This window comes from Castor canadensis, chromosome 14 (assembly GCF_047511655.1).
Source record: "Castor canadensis chromosome 14, mCasCan1.hap1v2, whole genome shotgun sequence".
Lineage (NCBI taxonomy): Eukaryota > Metazoa > Chordata > Mammalia > Rodentia > Castoridae > Castor > Castor canadensis.
In genome coordinates, this window is record NC_133399.1 from 108535093 (window position 1) to 108552111 (window position 17019).

At 40.8% G+C, this 17019-nt stretch overlaps 1 protein-coding gene across 1 annotated transcript in view; it reads left to right on the forward strand.

Annotated features, from left to right (window-relative positions):
* The first annotated feature begins 7665 nt into the window (after positions 1-7665).
* Positions 7666-17019, forward strand: part of Mtmr9 (myotubularin related protein 9) — a 43726-nt gene continuing 34372 nt past the window's right edge. The window contains exons 1-2 of the mRNA XM_074055275.1: positions 7666-8200; positions 16400-16508. Coding sequence (XP_073911376.1) covers positions 8019-8200; positions 16400-16508 — 291 coding nt within the window. The 5' untranslated portion in view covers positions 7666-8018. The remainder of the gene's footprint in view (positions 8201-16399; positions 16509-17019) is intronic.

Below are 17019 nucleotides of genomic sequence, written 5' to 3' on the forward strand. Positions count from 1 at the left end.
AAAGGGACAAGGGTTTTTGCTGGTTGAGATAAGGATAGCTATACAGGGCATTGACTCACATTGATTTCCTGTGCATGGGTGTTACCTTCTAGGTTAATTCTTTTTTATCTAACCTTTTCTCTAGTACCTGGTCCCCTTTTCCTATTGGCCTCAGTTGCTTTAAGGTATCTGCTTTAGTTTCTCTGCGTTAAGGGCAACAAATGCTAGCTAGTTTTTTAGGTGTCTTACCTATCCTCACCCCTCCCTTGTGTGCTCTCGCTTTTATCATGTGCTCAAAGTCCAATCCCATTGTTGTGTTTGCCCTTGATCTAATGTCCACATATGAGGGAGAACATATGATTTTTGGTCTTTTGGGCCAGGCTAACCTCACTCAGAATGATGTTCTCCAATTCCATCCATTTATCAGCGAATGATAACATTTCGTTCTTCATGGCTGCATAAAATTCCATTGTGTATAGATACCACATTTTCTAAATCTATTCGTCAGTGGTGGGGCATCTTGGCTGTTTCCATAACTTGGCTATTGTGAATAGTGCCACAATAAACATGGGTGTGCAGGTGCCTCTGGAGTAACCTGTGTCACAGTCTTTTGGGTATATCCCCAAGAGTGGTATTGCTGGATCAAATGGTAGATCTATGTCCAGCTTTTTAAGTAGCCTCCAAATTTTTTTCCAGAGTGGTTGTACTAGTTTACATTCCCACCAACGGTGTAAGAGGGTTCCTTTTTCCCGCATCCTCGCCAACACCTATTGTTGGTGGTGTTGCTGATGATGGCTATTCTAACAGGGGTGAGGTGGAATCTTAGTGTGGTTTTAATTTGCATTTCTTTTATTGCTAGAGATGGTGAGCATTTTTTCATGTGTTTTTTGGCCATTTGAATTTCTTCTTTTGAGAAAGTTCTGTTTAGTTCACTTGCCCATTTCTTTATTGGCTCATTAGTTTTGGGAGAATTTAGTTTTTTAAGTTCCCTATATATTCTGGTTATCAGTCCTTTGTCTGATGTATAGTTGGCAAATATTTTCTCCCACTCTGTGGGTGTTCTCTTCAGTTTAGAGACCATTTCTTTTGATGAACAGAAGATTTTTAGCTTTATGAGGTCCCATTTATCTATGCTATCTCTTAGTTGCTGTGCTGCTGGGGTTTCACTGAGAAAGTTCTTACCTATACCTACTAATTCCAGAGTATTTCCTACTCTTTCCTGTATCAACTTTAGAGTTTGGGGTCTGATATTAAGATCCTTGATCCATTTTGAGTTAATCTTGGTATAGGGTGATATACATGGATCTAGTTTCATTTTTTTGCACACTGCTAACCAGTTTTCCCAGCAGTTTTTGTTGAAGAGGCTGCTATTTCTCCATCGTATATTTTTAGCTCCTTTGTCAAAGATAAGTTGGTTATAGTTGTGTGGCTTCATATCTGGGTCCTCTATTCTGTTCCACTGGTCTTCATGTCTGTTTTTACAAACATTTTAAAACACTTCAGCCAGATTAACCAATTGTCAGTAATTTGTTATTTTTGTTCTCCCTTTCACCATGTATGTTTGTGCATATACATCTATATACCTAATACATGCATACAAGCATGCATATACATTTGCATAGATATTTTTCAGACATAATTGGATGTAAGCTGCAGATATCGTGATGGCTCATCTTTAAATATTTTAGCAGGCGTCTCTGGAGAAAAGGAAGTTTCTTTTATAACCACATTATCATTATCCCATCCAAGAAAATCAACATTAACTCAATATCATCTAGTATGTAATCCACGTTTATACTCCCCCCAAATGTCTTTTGTAGCATTTTTCCTGGTCAAAAATTTAATCAAGTTCCATGCCTTACATTTGTCTTGTTATTTTTTGTTGTGGTGGTGGTTTCGTTTTTGTTTTTGAGATAGTGTTTTGCTATGTTGCCTTAGCTGGCTTTGAACTCCTGGTTTCAAGAGATCCCCTGACATCAACCTTTTAAGAGCTGGGACTTCAGATGTGAGCCACTACACAAAGCTTCTGTCTTTTTGATTTTGCTTTTGTTTCCCATGGCATTGAATTCTTAGCAGAGTCCAAGCAAATCATCAGAGAATACTCCACTTTGTGGATGTGTCTGATGGTTTCTTCATGCTTAATGAGGCACACTGGGCATGAGCACTTCCCAGGTGAAGTGCACCTGTCACTGTGTCACATCAGGCGCTCAGAGCATCTTGAGACTGCACTGTTATTGATTGGTTGTGATGATCCTCAGGTACCTCCTTGTAATAGCTCAGTCATCTGTGGGTTGGTACTTGTAGCTCTAGCCCCTTAAGGTGGCCATCTCAGAAAAAATAAAGGGGAAGAGAGAAGAAAGAGCACCAGAGGAAAGCCATAGAGGGAGAACATAAGGGAGGATTAATTACAAGGGGTGTCACAGTCTATTAAACAAATTAAAATGGAAATAAAAGTACATGTCACATCTAGAATTATATAGAGAGCTTCACAGAAATGGTGAGGGGGAAAAGGACATGTGAGGCCAAGGAGGTGTGACAAGAGCTGAGAGCAGACTGAAGTTGCCTTGCTATTTCACTGGACATTGACCCTGAATCACATTCATCCATAGTAAAATAAACCCCAACAGTAATGATGGAATTAGCATTGTTGACATTGCCACCTAGTTAATTTTCTTACTTCTTAATTAGGCCTTTATTTTAGATGTGTCTCTTTATTTTAATTATATTCAATTATATGTAATTGCATATTCTTAGTTCATTTCATTATGACCATGAGCAGAAAAGCACTTTGCTAAAACAGTGCTGATTCTCCAGGCATTCTCCTTATTCTTCCTTCCAGCTGAGTGTGTATGGGGAAGTGATGTTCATACTTACACATTTCCCACTCATCAGGGGCCCCGTAGTACAAATGCTTACATATGCCTCCCATTGAGAGATGGGGGTCTATGTCAACTTGAAATTGAGTGGGCTTTTGTAACTGTTTAGATCAATAGAGGGCAGCTGGGAAGGACACTGTGACATCTGAGTCTAGGTCATGAAAGGTGATGCAGCTTCTACTTTGCTCTGGGGAATGTGTGCTCTTAACACTTTCTTCTACCATGAGTGCAGCCTAATGGCCATACCATATGACTATAGGAATGACTTGCTCCCTAGGAGACAAGGCGAAAGGCCTTAAGATTGGAAAGAGGGAGAGAGAGACACAGAGAGAGAGAGAGAGAGAGAGAGAGGGAGAGAGAGAGGGAAAGAGATGGATGCATGGCCAGCCCCCTATCTGCTCAGCCCCACCCTCCCCCATTCTGCTTCTATCCAATGACAGGTGTTGTATCAAGCAACCATGTTCCGGGTGGTTTTTTACACAGCAGTGCCAACAATCCTTCTTCCTTTCACTTTGCCCCTTTCTTCTCAGGTGCCAGGATCCTGTTCTGCTGGATCCCAAAACTGAAGTGGCCCTGTGACTGGCACACAGAAAGCATTTGTAGGAACGTGGTTGTGAGAGCAGTATCTGACCATCATTGTGCCCACAACTTTCATTTTATTGCTGGGGGCAATGACACCCGAATCCTCCTTGCTTAGTTAGGAAAGGCCGTCTTCTCCCACCATAAATGTTAGGGATCTTAACAGACAAAAGCTGTGCAAAGTAAGTCTAATTTAAATCAGCAGGACAGCAAGGGCCTGGGCTGGGTTGCAGACGTGGTGCTGTGGATTCCAACTAACCACTGGGATTTGCCTTTGAAAGGCAGTGCCATCCTCTGAGCCTCTCCCATCTGCTTTTCCAGGTCCCTGGGAGTCCTAGATGAGTATATTGGAAAACATTTGTAAGCTGCATCTCACTGACCGAAAGAGCTCACCATATCATTATTGCTGAGGAGTTTCCCATCTGCTTTCATTTCCTCATCTACAAGTAGGAATGGCAAGCACTACCTTTCCCCTCTACTCATCAAAACACTGCTACAAATATCTGCAGTAATAGCTGAAGTCATTCAGATTATGGTGGGGGTGAAGAGGTTGGAAGATGGGACCATGTTAAGCAAATATGGAACCTCTGTTTAATAAATGTATCACTCAAGAGTGACTGCTAGGTATAGGCACTAAGCAGGGTCCTGGACACACTACAATCAAGAAACAGTTCTTTCCTTCAAGAAGTATACTATGTAGTGGAAGGCTACAGACACATAAAGAGTCTCTTCCAATACGGTTATGCTAAAATCAGAAAGAGTTGGCTCAGGTCCTGCCAGGTGGCAGTGGAGTATGGTGGTGATCACTGAGCCTGCACTTGACTGCTTCGCTCTGGATTTGGACTACTGATTGCCATCTGACCTTGGAAAAGTTATTAAGCTCTCCATACCCCAGTTTCCTCAGTGGTAAAAGGAGAAAAATAGCCAATTGTCTACTTTGTGCAGGCTGCCATAACACCCATACCACCAGACTAGGTAGCTTTAACAACAGAAATTTATTTTCTCACAATTTTAGAGGCCAGAAGTGTGAGACCTGAAGTTAGTTTCTTCTGGGACCCCTCTCCTTGGCTTGTGGATGGCCACCTTCTCCTGGTCTTCACATGCTGTTCCCTTTGTAAGTCTCTGTGTCCTAATCTTTTCTTATAAGGACACCAGTCATGTTGAATTAGGGCCCACCCTAATTATCTTTTTAATTTAGTTACCTCTTTAAAGATCTTGTCATTTCACATTCTGAAATGCTGGGGGTTAGGGCTTAGGATTTCAACACATGAACTTTTTTGCAGGGGGAGGTGAACCATTAAGCCCTTAACCCAGCATCAGTCACTGTGGGAAGACTACATGTGACAATACATGTAAAGCATTTACCATGATGTCTGGAACATAGTGACATTCAATAACGTGAGCTGTTATTACTACACGGTGCTGTAGAGCCTACATGATGTGGTGCCCATACCGTCACAGGGAAAATCAGGGAAGGCTTCCCAGAGGCAATGGCATCTGAGCTGAGAGCTGAAGGATGATTGTAATTAACAGGCAGGGGACAAGGTATTAGGAGTGAGAGTATATACCAGGCAGGAAGAACACATAGATTCTTAAAACATTGCTTTCTCAAACTTTACTGTGCATACAAATTATCTAGGAATCTTATTAAATTACAGATTCTGATTTGGTAGCTTTAGAGCTCCTAACAAAGTTCCCAGGGGATGTCAACGATGCTGGTCCCTGTTTCACAATTTTCCTTAATAGCAAGGTTCTAGCTGGTGCAAAAATCTCAGGAGGAAATTGCAAGCTATTTAAGGATGACTGGTATGACAATTGCAGGTAGGGGTTGGATTTGGGGACTGCTGGAGGAGGGAGTAAGAGAGATGAGATCTGAGATGCTGATTGGGCTGTGTCACAAAGGGCCTTAGGTTAAGAAAGGCAGAGAAAGATTTACAATACTAGAGAAAGGGCTTTAGCTGCCAAGTAGAAAAATGGGTTGAAGGGGAAGCTGCTGGGGGAAAGACCAATTTAGAGAATTTTCTGTGAAGGAAGTGAGAAATGATAGTGGCTTGAACTAAGCTAGTAGCCTTGGGTGTGGAGAGCTTCAAAATACACTAGAAGATAGAATCAACAATTTGGTGATTACTTGCTTGAGGGATGAAAGGTGGAGGACATAAGACAGACCTAGCATGAGGTTATCAGGTGTGTTTCCACAGTCAATATACAAGAAAGTGTGGAGGACAGCTGTTCATCAATGGTGGACGCAGGCAGTGTCCTTTTGAAAATTATCAACCTGCTGTCTTCATACTACCATCAAAGTTGCCTCAGTTTCTAAAAACTACTTAAGGCCTAGTAGGGAAGCACAAAACTAGGAAAGGAAATTTGTACTTCAATGTTTAGCACTTACTCTTCTCTTGCTCACTAGTGTGTTAGCCTTCCCAAATAAACTATTACTCTTTGAGGGTGAGGTTTGTGTCACATTTATTGTTTTCATTCCCTACAGTGCTAATGACCAAATAATAAAGGTTCATTTGACAGAATAACATCTCCGTGATTACCTATCAATACTATTTTGTCTCACAGAATGGTGAAAACATCTTTAGGGCATTGAGTAAGCTTTTTACATGCATTATAAATGCCATTATCTTCTTTGGATTATCAGAATCCTTGAGACCCTTCTGTCCAGTTTGACAATAATGTTTGACTAGTTTCACGGGATTATTTTAACAGAATGGAAGCATATTACATCACTGTTGAATTCCACTGCCACCTACTGTTTAGGTAGTAAAGTGATCTCCATTGCCAGTCCATGCACTATTGCTAACGATTACATTTTTTTTACTCAGCTCTCAAGGGCTTTCTGTTTTGAGCTTGTAATTTTTTGAATACTTTCTGGTGTTTTAATAACCCAGAAGATATTGACAATTTTTTCTCTTGGGCAAGAGTATGGCTGTATAGAATATTAAAACATGTTTTACTTAATGACATAGTCTTTTCATGGACTATTTTTAAGAAAATTAAGAGTTTATGGACTTAATGGAAATTTTTCCCAGAAAGTATTAAACTTAACGTCTATCTTGTCCTTCATTCCGATCATAAACCGTTCTCATCCTTCACTTTAGAGACTTTCTCTATAAAACTGTTCCTGATTTTTCATTTTGCAAGTAAATTCTCCCTTCCACAATTGGTAATTGTTATAATCACTACTATAACAAAGGAATTATAATAAAGGAAGACAAAAATTCCAGTTAGAAAAATAGCTCCATAAATGATTTTCCTCATTGTCCCTCCTCTTTTGCAGACAAATAAGCTGAACTGGATTCTCAGGGGTAACAATCTTTTACATCGTTTTACTTAAGAAGGGAACATTTTAGGACGGGCAAGGACAAAAGCGGGGACAAGTGTTGGGGGAGGTTTACTCTGTGTTAGAATACTCAGACTTTGGCTAACTCATTATATTACATGGTGAGGATTTCAAAGGTTAACGAAAAGCTGACCAGGACTCAAACATAGTTCCTATTTTGGAATAAAAGTGCCAGCTTAAATGGGGAGGAATGAGGAACAAGAAAGGAGAACTGTGAATGCATCTGGCATAATTGAGGTGTCTGGAGCAGCTCGGCAGGACTGCGTTGGGCGCGGAGGCCCTGTTGCATCTCTGTCTTGTAATTCACAGATGTAGACTGAAGTCCAGGCTTTGCTACAGATTAGCTGGGTGGCCTCCCGCAAGTCTCTTCAGTTTCCTCATGGGATGAGGATTAGTCACTTCCTCTCTGTGCATTGCATCTGCAACCCACCTAGGTCCTTCTCATAGACATCTGTACGCTCTTCCTTTCTTGTTCAAGGGCACAAGGCCCTGGCGCGGCGCTCTCAAGGGGTCTGCGGCGTCGATCTCGTGGGCCTTTCCGACACCTGGCGGTTTCTTCCGGGTCACAATCACTTCATTCTACACTTGACATTTCTTCATGGCGAATGTCCCAGAATCGCCACAATTTACGGCAGCTCCATGCTCTGGAAGAGCCCTTGAGGGGACACTACTCAAGTGGAAGGCGGCGGGACGGGGACCTCTTCTCATTGTCCCATCTTCCCAAGCTTTTTGGAGTGCGGCGCGAGGGCATCAAGGCAAAAATAAGCCTTTCCTTGTAGGAACATAAATCTGCGGGTCTGGCTTTGCCTCGGAGGACATTTCTATACGACCAACTTCCGGTTCTGACCTGTACGTCTTTCCAGGGTTGAGTTCCACTGCTTCCGCCCGGAGTTTCAGGCTCCGGTTGCCAACTTCCGCCAGGAGTCCCTAGTGTCTCAGACTTGGAACCCGTCCCTGAAGCCGCCTTCTCCCCTGAGTCCGCTCTCCGGAGGCGGGTGGTAGCGGCCTCTGCTGGGCCCGTCGCGGGTCGCTCTCTCGTCCGGGTCCTGGGTGACGAGGAGGTGCAGGAGAGACACCCGGGCGTGGCCCAGCCCTAGCTCGGGTCCCTCCGGCCTCGCCGCGCCCACCCGGCGCCCCGCCCCGGGCCCCGCCCCGCAGGCCTGCCCAGCGCCGGGTCATTTTCAGCCCCGCGGCTGTGTAACCGCCTTGCCCCGCGGGGACTCGGCCGCTGGGGGAGCATGGAGTTTGCGGAGCTGATTAAGACCCCGCGGGTGGACAATGTGGTGCTGCACCGGCCTTTCTATCCGGCCGTGGAGGGGACGCTGTGTCTGACCGGCCACCACCTGATACTGTCCTCCCGGCAGGACAACACCGAGGAGCTGTGGCTCCTCCATTCAAACATCGACGCCATCGACAAGCGGTGAGTGAGCGCCCGTGGCACCCCTCTCCGCCGCGGGCGCCCCGGGAAACGCTTGTGGCGTTTTTCTGGCGTTCTGTTGCCAGGTCACCAGCCAAGTGAGTCCTCCGTGGCCTAAGTTCAGGACTTTGGTTTGAGAAAGCCTTCCAGATGGCATACCGGATTTCTGTTAAATCCCGGTTAAGTGCTCAGGGTTGATATAATTTTTTGGTGCTTAACACCACTTAGGTGGATTTTCAATGATTTCTTCTGAAAATTTCTCCTTGCTCCATCATATTCCTTGGATCGCTATTGTCAAATCACAGTTCATAAAGTTGTGATTGGATGTGATTTACGTAAAGTCTGTCTCTGTTTTGAATTTTGAGATAGTGTCCCAGGCTGACTTGGAACTTGCTGTGTAGCTCCAGCTGGCCTCGAACTCGTGATCCTCCTGCCTTAGTCTCCCCAGTGCAGGTGTGCACCACCACGCCCCTTTAAAATGTTCAGAACCTGGTGCGCCTAGAATCCCAGCTCTACGGAGACTGCAGCAGGAGGATGGTAGAGTTTAAGGCCAGCCTGGGTTACAGAGCAAGACCCTGTCTCAAAAAAAAAAAAAAATTCAATTCAACATATTCCTTGTTCTTACCTTCATCATTTTAGTATTTTCCACTAAGGGAGATTATAATGTCTTCTCTTCATCTTTACTCATTTCTGCTTTTGGAAGGAACAGGGTTGGCTCTTAAGGAAAAGTATGAACTAATTATCCTCTTTTTTTTTTTTTGCACTCCATAGTTTTTATCTTTGCAAAGCAGTGTCTCAGTCAAAAAGTTTATACTTCCTCCTGCACTTAAATGTCCCATCTCCCCAGCGTCCCTGTGTTGATTGTTGAGTTTACACTTGAATAACTGTAGCTTCTATTGCCTCACAGGAGAATTTGGATGTTAAGATTCCTACAAAAGATAAATCTTTAAATAATCGGTAATGGTAGAATTTCCAGGATTTGGGGGAAGCAGTGGTAAATTTATTCATTCATTTAAGCAAAGGGTTCTTACTAGACTTCTCATCTTTACACACAAAAATCACCTTGTTCTGTGTAAAAGTTTTCAGTAGTATCTAATGGCCTGCATGGTAACCCCATAGCCTGTCATTCCTGGCACTCCATGCTCTGCCCTCACCTGCTGTCCTTGCCAGTCTTTTTCGTGAGCCTTTTATTTCTTTTCTTGACCCCTTTTTTCTGGCCAATCCTATTATTGGTGCTCATATAAGTTTTGCATTCTCTCATCTCTGTATATTACTGATCTCTTCCTTCTGCAGGAATAACTTCTCCCAAGTTTGATAATCATTTACCAAATGCCTTCATGTTCCAGATGTTTTCTGAGAATGAAAAACCCCAAGATAAATAGGATACAGTTCTTGTCCTTCAGAAGTTCATAGGCTATCATCTGACTGTTAACCAACTATCAATATTCAGTTTTACTACTTCCTTTACAGATTCTTCTATAATCTCACAACTGGAAGTAATTACCCTCTCTTTGAAATCCTATAGCTATTTAATGATATGGCTTGAATAAGCATATATTCCAACTTGCATTTTGATGGTTGCGTATACATTAGGTTTTTGAAGCCAGGACTCAACTCTGTTTTTAATCTCCTTCAAAATTCCCAACTGAGGCTTGGGTGTAGCCACATAGGCACATAGGAGATAGAGAAAGATTGACTGCTGAATGGTCAGTGGTGCCAAAGAGTACCACTAATATAGTAGTCTTCATTATCATCAACTATTTTTTTCCCAACTGATCTTTCTTTTCCTTCTTTTCTTTCTTTTTTATTTTTAAGACAGGGTCTCACTATGCAGTCTAGGCTGGCCTCGAATTTGCCATCCTCCTGTCCCGGCCTCTCAAATTCTGGGATTACAGGCATGCCACATTGTGCCTGGCTTCTGATTGACTCTTTTTTTATGGTTATTTTTCACTCATTCATTTCCTATATTTACCTAGCCATTTGCTAGATGCCAGGATACATTGGAGCATAAAGAAAGCATGGAAGGCATGGACCTTTTCATCTCTTATGGGAGAAATGACAAATTGTAGGCACACGGATCCTTTTCCTGGGAAGCAGCGCAATGTGGTGGAAAGAGCATGAGTGTGGTCGGATCAGATTTTAATTATTGCTCTCAAGAAATATTTACTTCTGTGTGTCTTCTTTGTGCTGAGTATTGCCTGAGCCGCATGGATACAGTAGTGACTAAGGCAGACAGGAGCTTGTGTACTATTGGAGGAAAAGGACTGTTGGATAAGTCAGCGTAGAAATAGATAACAATGCTAGGTAGTAAGTGATGGAAGGAAAGTCAAGGAAGATAAGATTGGAGAGTGGAAGAGGCCCTGTCTTTGGAAAGGATTTCAGAGAAGGCAAATGACATTTGAGCAGAGACCTGAAGGCAGGGAGGAAGCTAGTAATGTGAATATGGGGGAAGTGCATTCTAGCCAGAGGGAACAGCACATGCAAAGACTTGAGTCAGGAACATGCTTGGCCTGTGCCGGAGAGAGCAATGGAGCCAGTGCGGGTGGAGTGCAGTGAGCAGAGGCAGGGGCTGGGGAGATAGCAGAGGGTGCAACTGGTTGGAGAAGCAGGGGCTGCACCATGGAGGACCATGTAGGCCATCATAATGGTTTTCATGGGGGGCCCATGGACAGTTGTAAGTTAGGAAATAGCAGCTAGTAGGTGTTGTAGAAGAAGATTTTGATTGCTGGCAGAAAATGTAGAGGGGCAAAGTTGAAGCAGCAGGCTCAGATAGGAGACTGCTGAGTACGATGGTGTATCAGAATGAAGTGGTAGTGTGGCCACAAGAGTCAGATTTGGGATGTTTTGAAGGTTGAGCTGCATGCCTTTCTGGTGAATTGTACTGGAGTGAGAAAGAAAATGATTGAGAATAATTTTTGGGGGGGCAAGTAAAGTTGGAGAGTTTTTTAGATAGAAAAGTTCCAAAGAGTAGAGCTTCCAGAGCTTGAAGGGGTCTCAAGAGAGGGTGCTTAGACTGTTTGGTTTTACCTCTTAGTAGATGGTGTCCTTGGGCAAGCTGCCTCTTCTCTCTAAACCTCAGTTTATCAATTAAGAGGAAGATAACCCCTCTGCATCTGGAGGTGTGGCTCAAGCAGTATATGAAACCCTGAGCTTAAATCCCAGTCCCACCAAAAAAAAAAAAAAAAAAGATAATCCCTCTGATAGACAGTAGTAATTTATATTTGAGTAATTCTTCATAAGTCTAGAGAATAATTTCATATACATTGTTTATTTGATTTATTTTTTTTCTTTTATTTGATCCTCAGCATACACTTATATACAAGACTTAGAATCATACTGGCCTTGTTTTTTTAAGGACCTCTGATGTAGAAAATTGAGTTGATTAATTCAGTTGATGACTCATCATTTTCATGATTGATTCAGTAAAAGGTCTCTGGTTTTTGTCTTTTTTTTTTTGTTGACACTGGAATTGAATGCAGGGCCTCACACTTGCTAGGCAAGGTGCTGTACACTTGAGACATGCTCCCAGCCCCTTTGTTCTGTTTTAAAATTTATTCTTGAGTCTCCCTATTTTTCACTCCCATTTCTTACTTCATCCACAGTCCCTTCAGACAACCATGCAAGTGTTGCTGGAATCTGGATCATCCTCCTCCTCCTCCTCTTCTCTCCCTTTTCTTTTTTTGTCAGTACTTGGGTTTGAACTCAGGGCCTAGTTCTTGCTAAGCTGGCACTCTATCACTTAAGCCACACTTCCAGCCCTTGCTCTGCTTCTTAATCTTTTATCTCAATAGCCTTTTCAAGGTATCTTCATATTGCTGTATGTACATCCACTTCACTGCTTCTAACTTAGCATAGAATTTCAAAATTATGTGAAATATTTTACTTATTAGACCTTGCATATAACTCCAACTCTGACAAATGTATGCATTTATGCATACATAAATAGTCTTGTGCAAGAGTTTCCCTGAGATTGCGCCTAAGCTGGGATTGACCAGAAGGCTCCAGATCTCTCTTCACAAGCTAATGCCATACTGCTTCCCAAAATGATTGTCCCAATGTTTGCCCTCCTTCCAAATGCATGAGAGAGGCATTCTCTCCATTCTTTCCAGCATTTGGAAATATTTGTCTGTCTAACTTTTGCTAACCTGAAGATCATAAAATAGTATTTCTTTGTTTTAATTGTATTTTGCTACTTTTTGAGCAAATCTTTCTTTATATACTTGTTAGTAATTCAGTTTTTAGTTTTTTTCCCCTTTTCGTGAATTGCCTAATTTCTGTGGCCCACTTTTTAAAATTGAGCCTGTTGCTTTCTTGTTCTGATTTGCATGGGTTCCTTTATACTCAGACATTGCAGATGTCTGCTCATATTCTCTCATTCCTCTGTCCTGTGGCATCCTCTGTTACTGATGTTGATTGATATCCTTTGATATTGATTTAATTTTATTGTGGTCAGTAATTTATTTTGTATGATTTGAATCCTTTCAAATTTGTTTAGACTTATTTTACAGCCTCATGGTTCATTTCAGTAAAAATGTTCCATGTGCTCTTAAAAAGAATATGTATTCTGCTGCTTGATGGAATATTTTATAGATATCAGTTATGCCAAGTTAGTCAATATGTTCCTCTAGCCTTCAGTATTCCTACTCTTCTTGATCTGTCAGGAATTGAGAAAGGAGTATTGAAATTCCTGACTGTAATTGTGGATCAACTCCTTTTAGTTCTATCAGGTTTTGCTTCATGTGTTTTGAAGCAATAATATTAAGTCTATAAACATTTAGAATTCTTAATGTCCTTTTAATGAATTGATCCTTTTATCGTTATGAAACGGCCTGCTTTATCCTTGACAACATCCTTCACAGTGAAATCACCTTTGTCTGATAGTAACGTGGCTAGCTATATTTTCATCCATTTATGTTTAACCCTTTTTTTTTTCTCTTATTATTCATATGTGCATACAAGGCTTGGTTCATTTCTCCCCCCTGCCCCCACCCCCTCCCTTACCACCCACTCCACCCCCTCCCTTCCCCCCCCTCAATACCCAGCAGAAACTATTTTGCCCTTATCTCTAATTTTGTTGTAGAGAGAGTATAAGCAATAATAGGAAGGAACAAGGGTTTTTGCTGTTAACCCATTTTTTTTAATGTTAAAAGTGCTTCTTAAAGGAATGTATGGCTGAGTCTTGCTTTTTAAAAGTTTGACCTGACAATCCCTGCCTTTAACAGTGGCAGTTAATCCATTTATATTTAATATAGCTACTGACATTTTGTAATCTGTTTAAGTCTTGTCATCTTGTAATCTGTTCCATCTGATCTTCTTTTCTCCCTTTTTTCTGCCTTCTTTTGGATTGAATTTTTAAAAAAATGATTCTTTAGTGACTTGCTAACTTTCTTATGTTTTATTTCTATGGTTGATTTGAGTCATATTGCATAATCTTTAGCTTACCATAGTCTGCCTTTAAGTAATGTTATATTGCATGTATAAGAATCTTACAGTGAATACTATTGTTTGCCTTGGTGCAGTTTTCTTCTTGTTTCTTTTGCTTAGAATTTGTTGACCTTCTTGAATCTGACGGCTTACAGTTTTCATCAAATTAAAAATTATTTTTGGTGGTGCTGGGGTATAATTTGGCCTTGCACTTGTTAGGCAGGTGCTCTGACATCTGAGGCACACCCTAGGACCTTTTTGCTCTAGTTGTTTTTGGGATAGGTATTGAGTTTATGCTCAGGCTGGCATGTACTGTGATTGTCTTATTTTAGGCTTCCCAAGTAGCTGGGGTGACAGGTGTGCACTATCAGATCCAGCTATTGTTTGAGATGGGTTCTCGGGAACTTTTTTGTCCAGGCTAGCCTCAAACCACGATTCTCTTAATCTTTACCTTTGAGTAGCTAAGATTACAGGTGTGATCCACCATGGTCAGCTCAAATTTTTTTTTTACTTATATCTCCAGATATTTTTTTTGGCTTTCTTTTCTCCCCTTTTGCAGAGTCTCTAATTTCACATATATTAGGTGCGTAAAGTCCCACGGCTCACTAATGTGCTTTTCATTTTAGGTAAATTCTTCTTTTTTTGGGTTTAATTTTGATAGTTTCTGTTCATATGTTTTCGAATTCACTAACCTTTTCTTCTGCTTAATCTGTCATTAATCCTATGCATACATGCATGTGTATTTAATTTAGACATTATAGCTTCATTTCTAGGATTTCTGTTTGACTCTTATATATTCACATACTCTCTGTATTTAATTTTTGAATGTACGTAACACAATTATAACTCTTAATATTCTTGCTTGTTAATCCTGTGATAGTTATATGTTGGTTTTGATTTGGCTTAACTTTTTTCTTTTTTTACGTTATGGATTTTATCTTCATGTAATCTTATTTTTGATTGTATATCAGACATTGCAAATTTTGCCTTGATGGGTGCTGGATATTTTTGTATTCTTACAAATATTCTTCAGCTTCATTTTGGGACTCAGTAAAATTACTTGGAACCATTTGATCTTTTTGAGCCTTGCTTCTGGGTTTTATAAGACAGGTTTGAAGCATCACTCAGTCTAGAGGCAGTTATTCCCATGAGTGAGGTGAGACCCTTCCAAGTGTTCTACCTGACAGTGCCCTGTGAGGTAAGAAGTTTTCCTACTATAACCCTAACCCTCCTTATGTGAGACCCTGCTTCCTCTAATCCTCTGAACTAACTCTTTCCCAGCTGCCTCAGTGCATTTTATATTGCTATATACCAGAATACTACAGGTTGAGTAATCTATAAAGAGAAAAAATTTACTTCTCACAGTCCGGAGGCTGGGAAGTCCAACACCAAGGTGCTCGCATCTGACAAAAGGCCTTTGTACTGTGTTTTCCCATGGCATAACGGCAAAAGAGCATGAAAGTGACAGACTCACGACCTCCTCACTGTTTAAAGTTCTAGCCTCTTAGTATTATTGCCTTGGGGATTAAGCTTTAAACACAGGAACCTTGGGGACACATTCAAATCATAGTACCAGCCTTACATAGTTTATTCTCAAGCATGTGCCAGTCAGTTCTTTGGCAAATACTTGGGGTCTACTCTCCGCAGATCTGTAGAATTTTCTCTGTTCCCTCCAATACTTTCACTTCTGAGCTTTAGTTCATTCTGTCATTTCAGACTGTCAACCCTACCCAGTTTCCCTTTCTCTGCTTGGAATCTCTCAAAGCAGTAAGCTGGGCAATCTTGGGACTCGCCTTGTTCTACAGGCATTTTTGTTTTGTTTTGTTGTTTGTCTAGTTGTAGTTGTTTGAAGTGGGAGATTAAGTTGAGTCCCTGTTATCCTACCTTTGGTGGAAGTGCCAAAAGTTTGACTTTTGAAAATAACATTATAATAAAAGGCATTCCATTGTGTTGATCTGTTGTGAGTGTCTTGTGGAATTTTCTTTAATAGTATTTGCCCCGTGTCATGATGTTTGCCTGTCAAAATCAACAAGGTAGTGATGTGAGCCTGTTAAGGTGGAACTTGGGGAGAAAAGCAACAGAAGCTGTGTTTCTAAATTGGGTAAGATATGAATAAAATCAGCAGCTTTTGATCAGTCTAAGAATTAGGGAATACTCAGAGATATTAGTGGGAGAGAACTGGGGGCAATCGTTGGCAAGACGAAAGTTAGCTATTGACAAATATAGACAAAATAACCATGAAAAGAACACAGATATCCCAAGTAAGGTAAAACTAAATTTGTATAAAACTTATTGATACAAAATTTATCATTTTAATATGAAATTTACTTTGAAGTTTTTGTCAGCTTAATATAGAGATGCCAAGTTAATAGTTTTTAAATACTGGAAAGAGATGCTTATATTTTTAGAGGCCTGTTGCAGGCTGGGAACCTACGCTAAAACGAACTGTTTCCCTATGCTTTAGAAATCTCTGTCTACAGCACTTAGCACATTAATTATAGATCTTTTTCCCTATTCTCTGGATTAAGTTCCCAAATAATCTTTGTTACATGAATTAGCCTAATTGAATTACTTTATGTATTTGAAAAACTTAAATATGTGTATTTTAAATATTTTATGGTTACTACTCTAATGATTTAAGCTTTATTTTTAATTAGACTAATTGGGGAGAAGAAAGTTGAATATAGATGGTAATTTCAATTACATTTTCTTTTCAAAGAAATAATGTTTAAAATTAGGACTCTATGTGTTCTTAGGATGATTTATAATTTCTTACAGATTTGTGGGATCTCTGGGTACCATCATCATAAAATGTAAAGATTTTCGAATTATTCAGCTGGATATTCCTGGAATGGAGGAATGCTTAAATATAGCCAGCTCCATTGAGGTGAGTATTTTGCAAAATTTGATGATAAAAGAAGTTCTCTCTCTCTTTCTCTCTCTCTCTCTCTTTTTTGCAGCACTGGGTTTTGAACTCAGGGCCTCATGCTTGCTAGGCAGGTGCTTTTACTGCTTGAGCCACTCCACCAGCCCCATAGAAGCTCTATTCTGACTTGGTGCAACTCTTACGTATCCTCATTAGATATTTGATCATGTCCTCATGACTCAGAGACTGTGAGCTGTTAGGAAGAACTCCACCCTGACTCATTGTCATACTAGAGTAACCCTAATTCCATTAACTACGTTGAAGTTTATGGAATTTTATTCCACTTACTTTACAGAATTTCCATGAGTTCATTTTGGTCAAATAGTAGATACTGCTTCACTTGAGTATGTGTGAATACTTGTAAAGAGGTTCTTGGGAAAAACTTCAGTGTTTTTCTTGACATTTTAAACTTTTCTTTTTGCAGTGCTGGGGATTGAACCCAGGCCCTTGTGCATGCTTACTTACGCAAGCA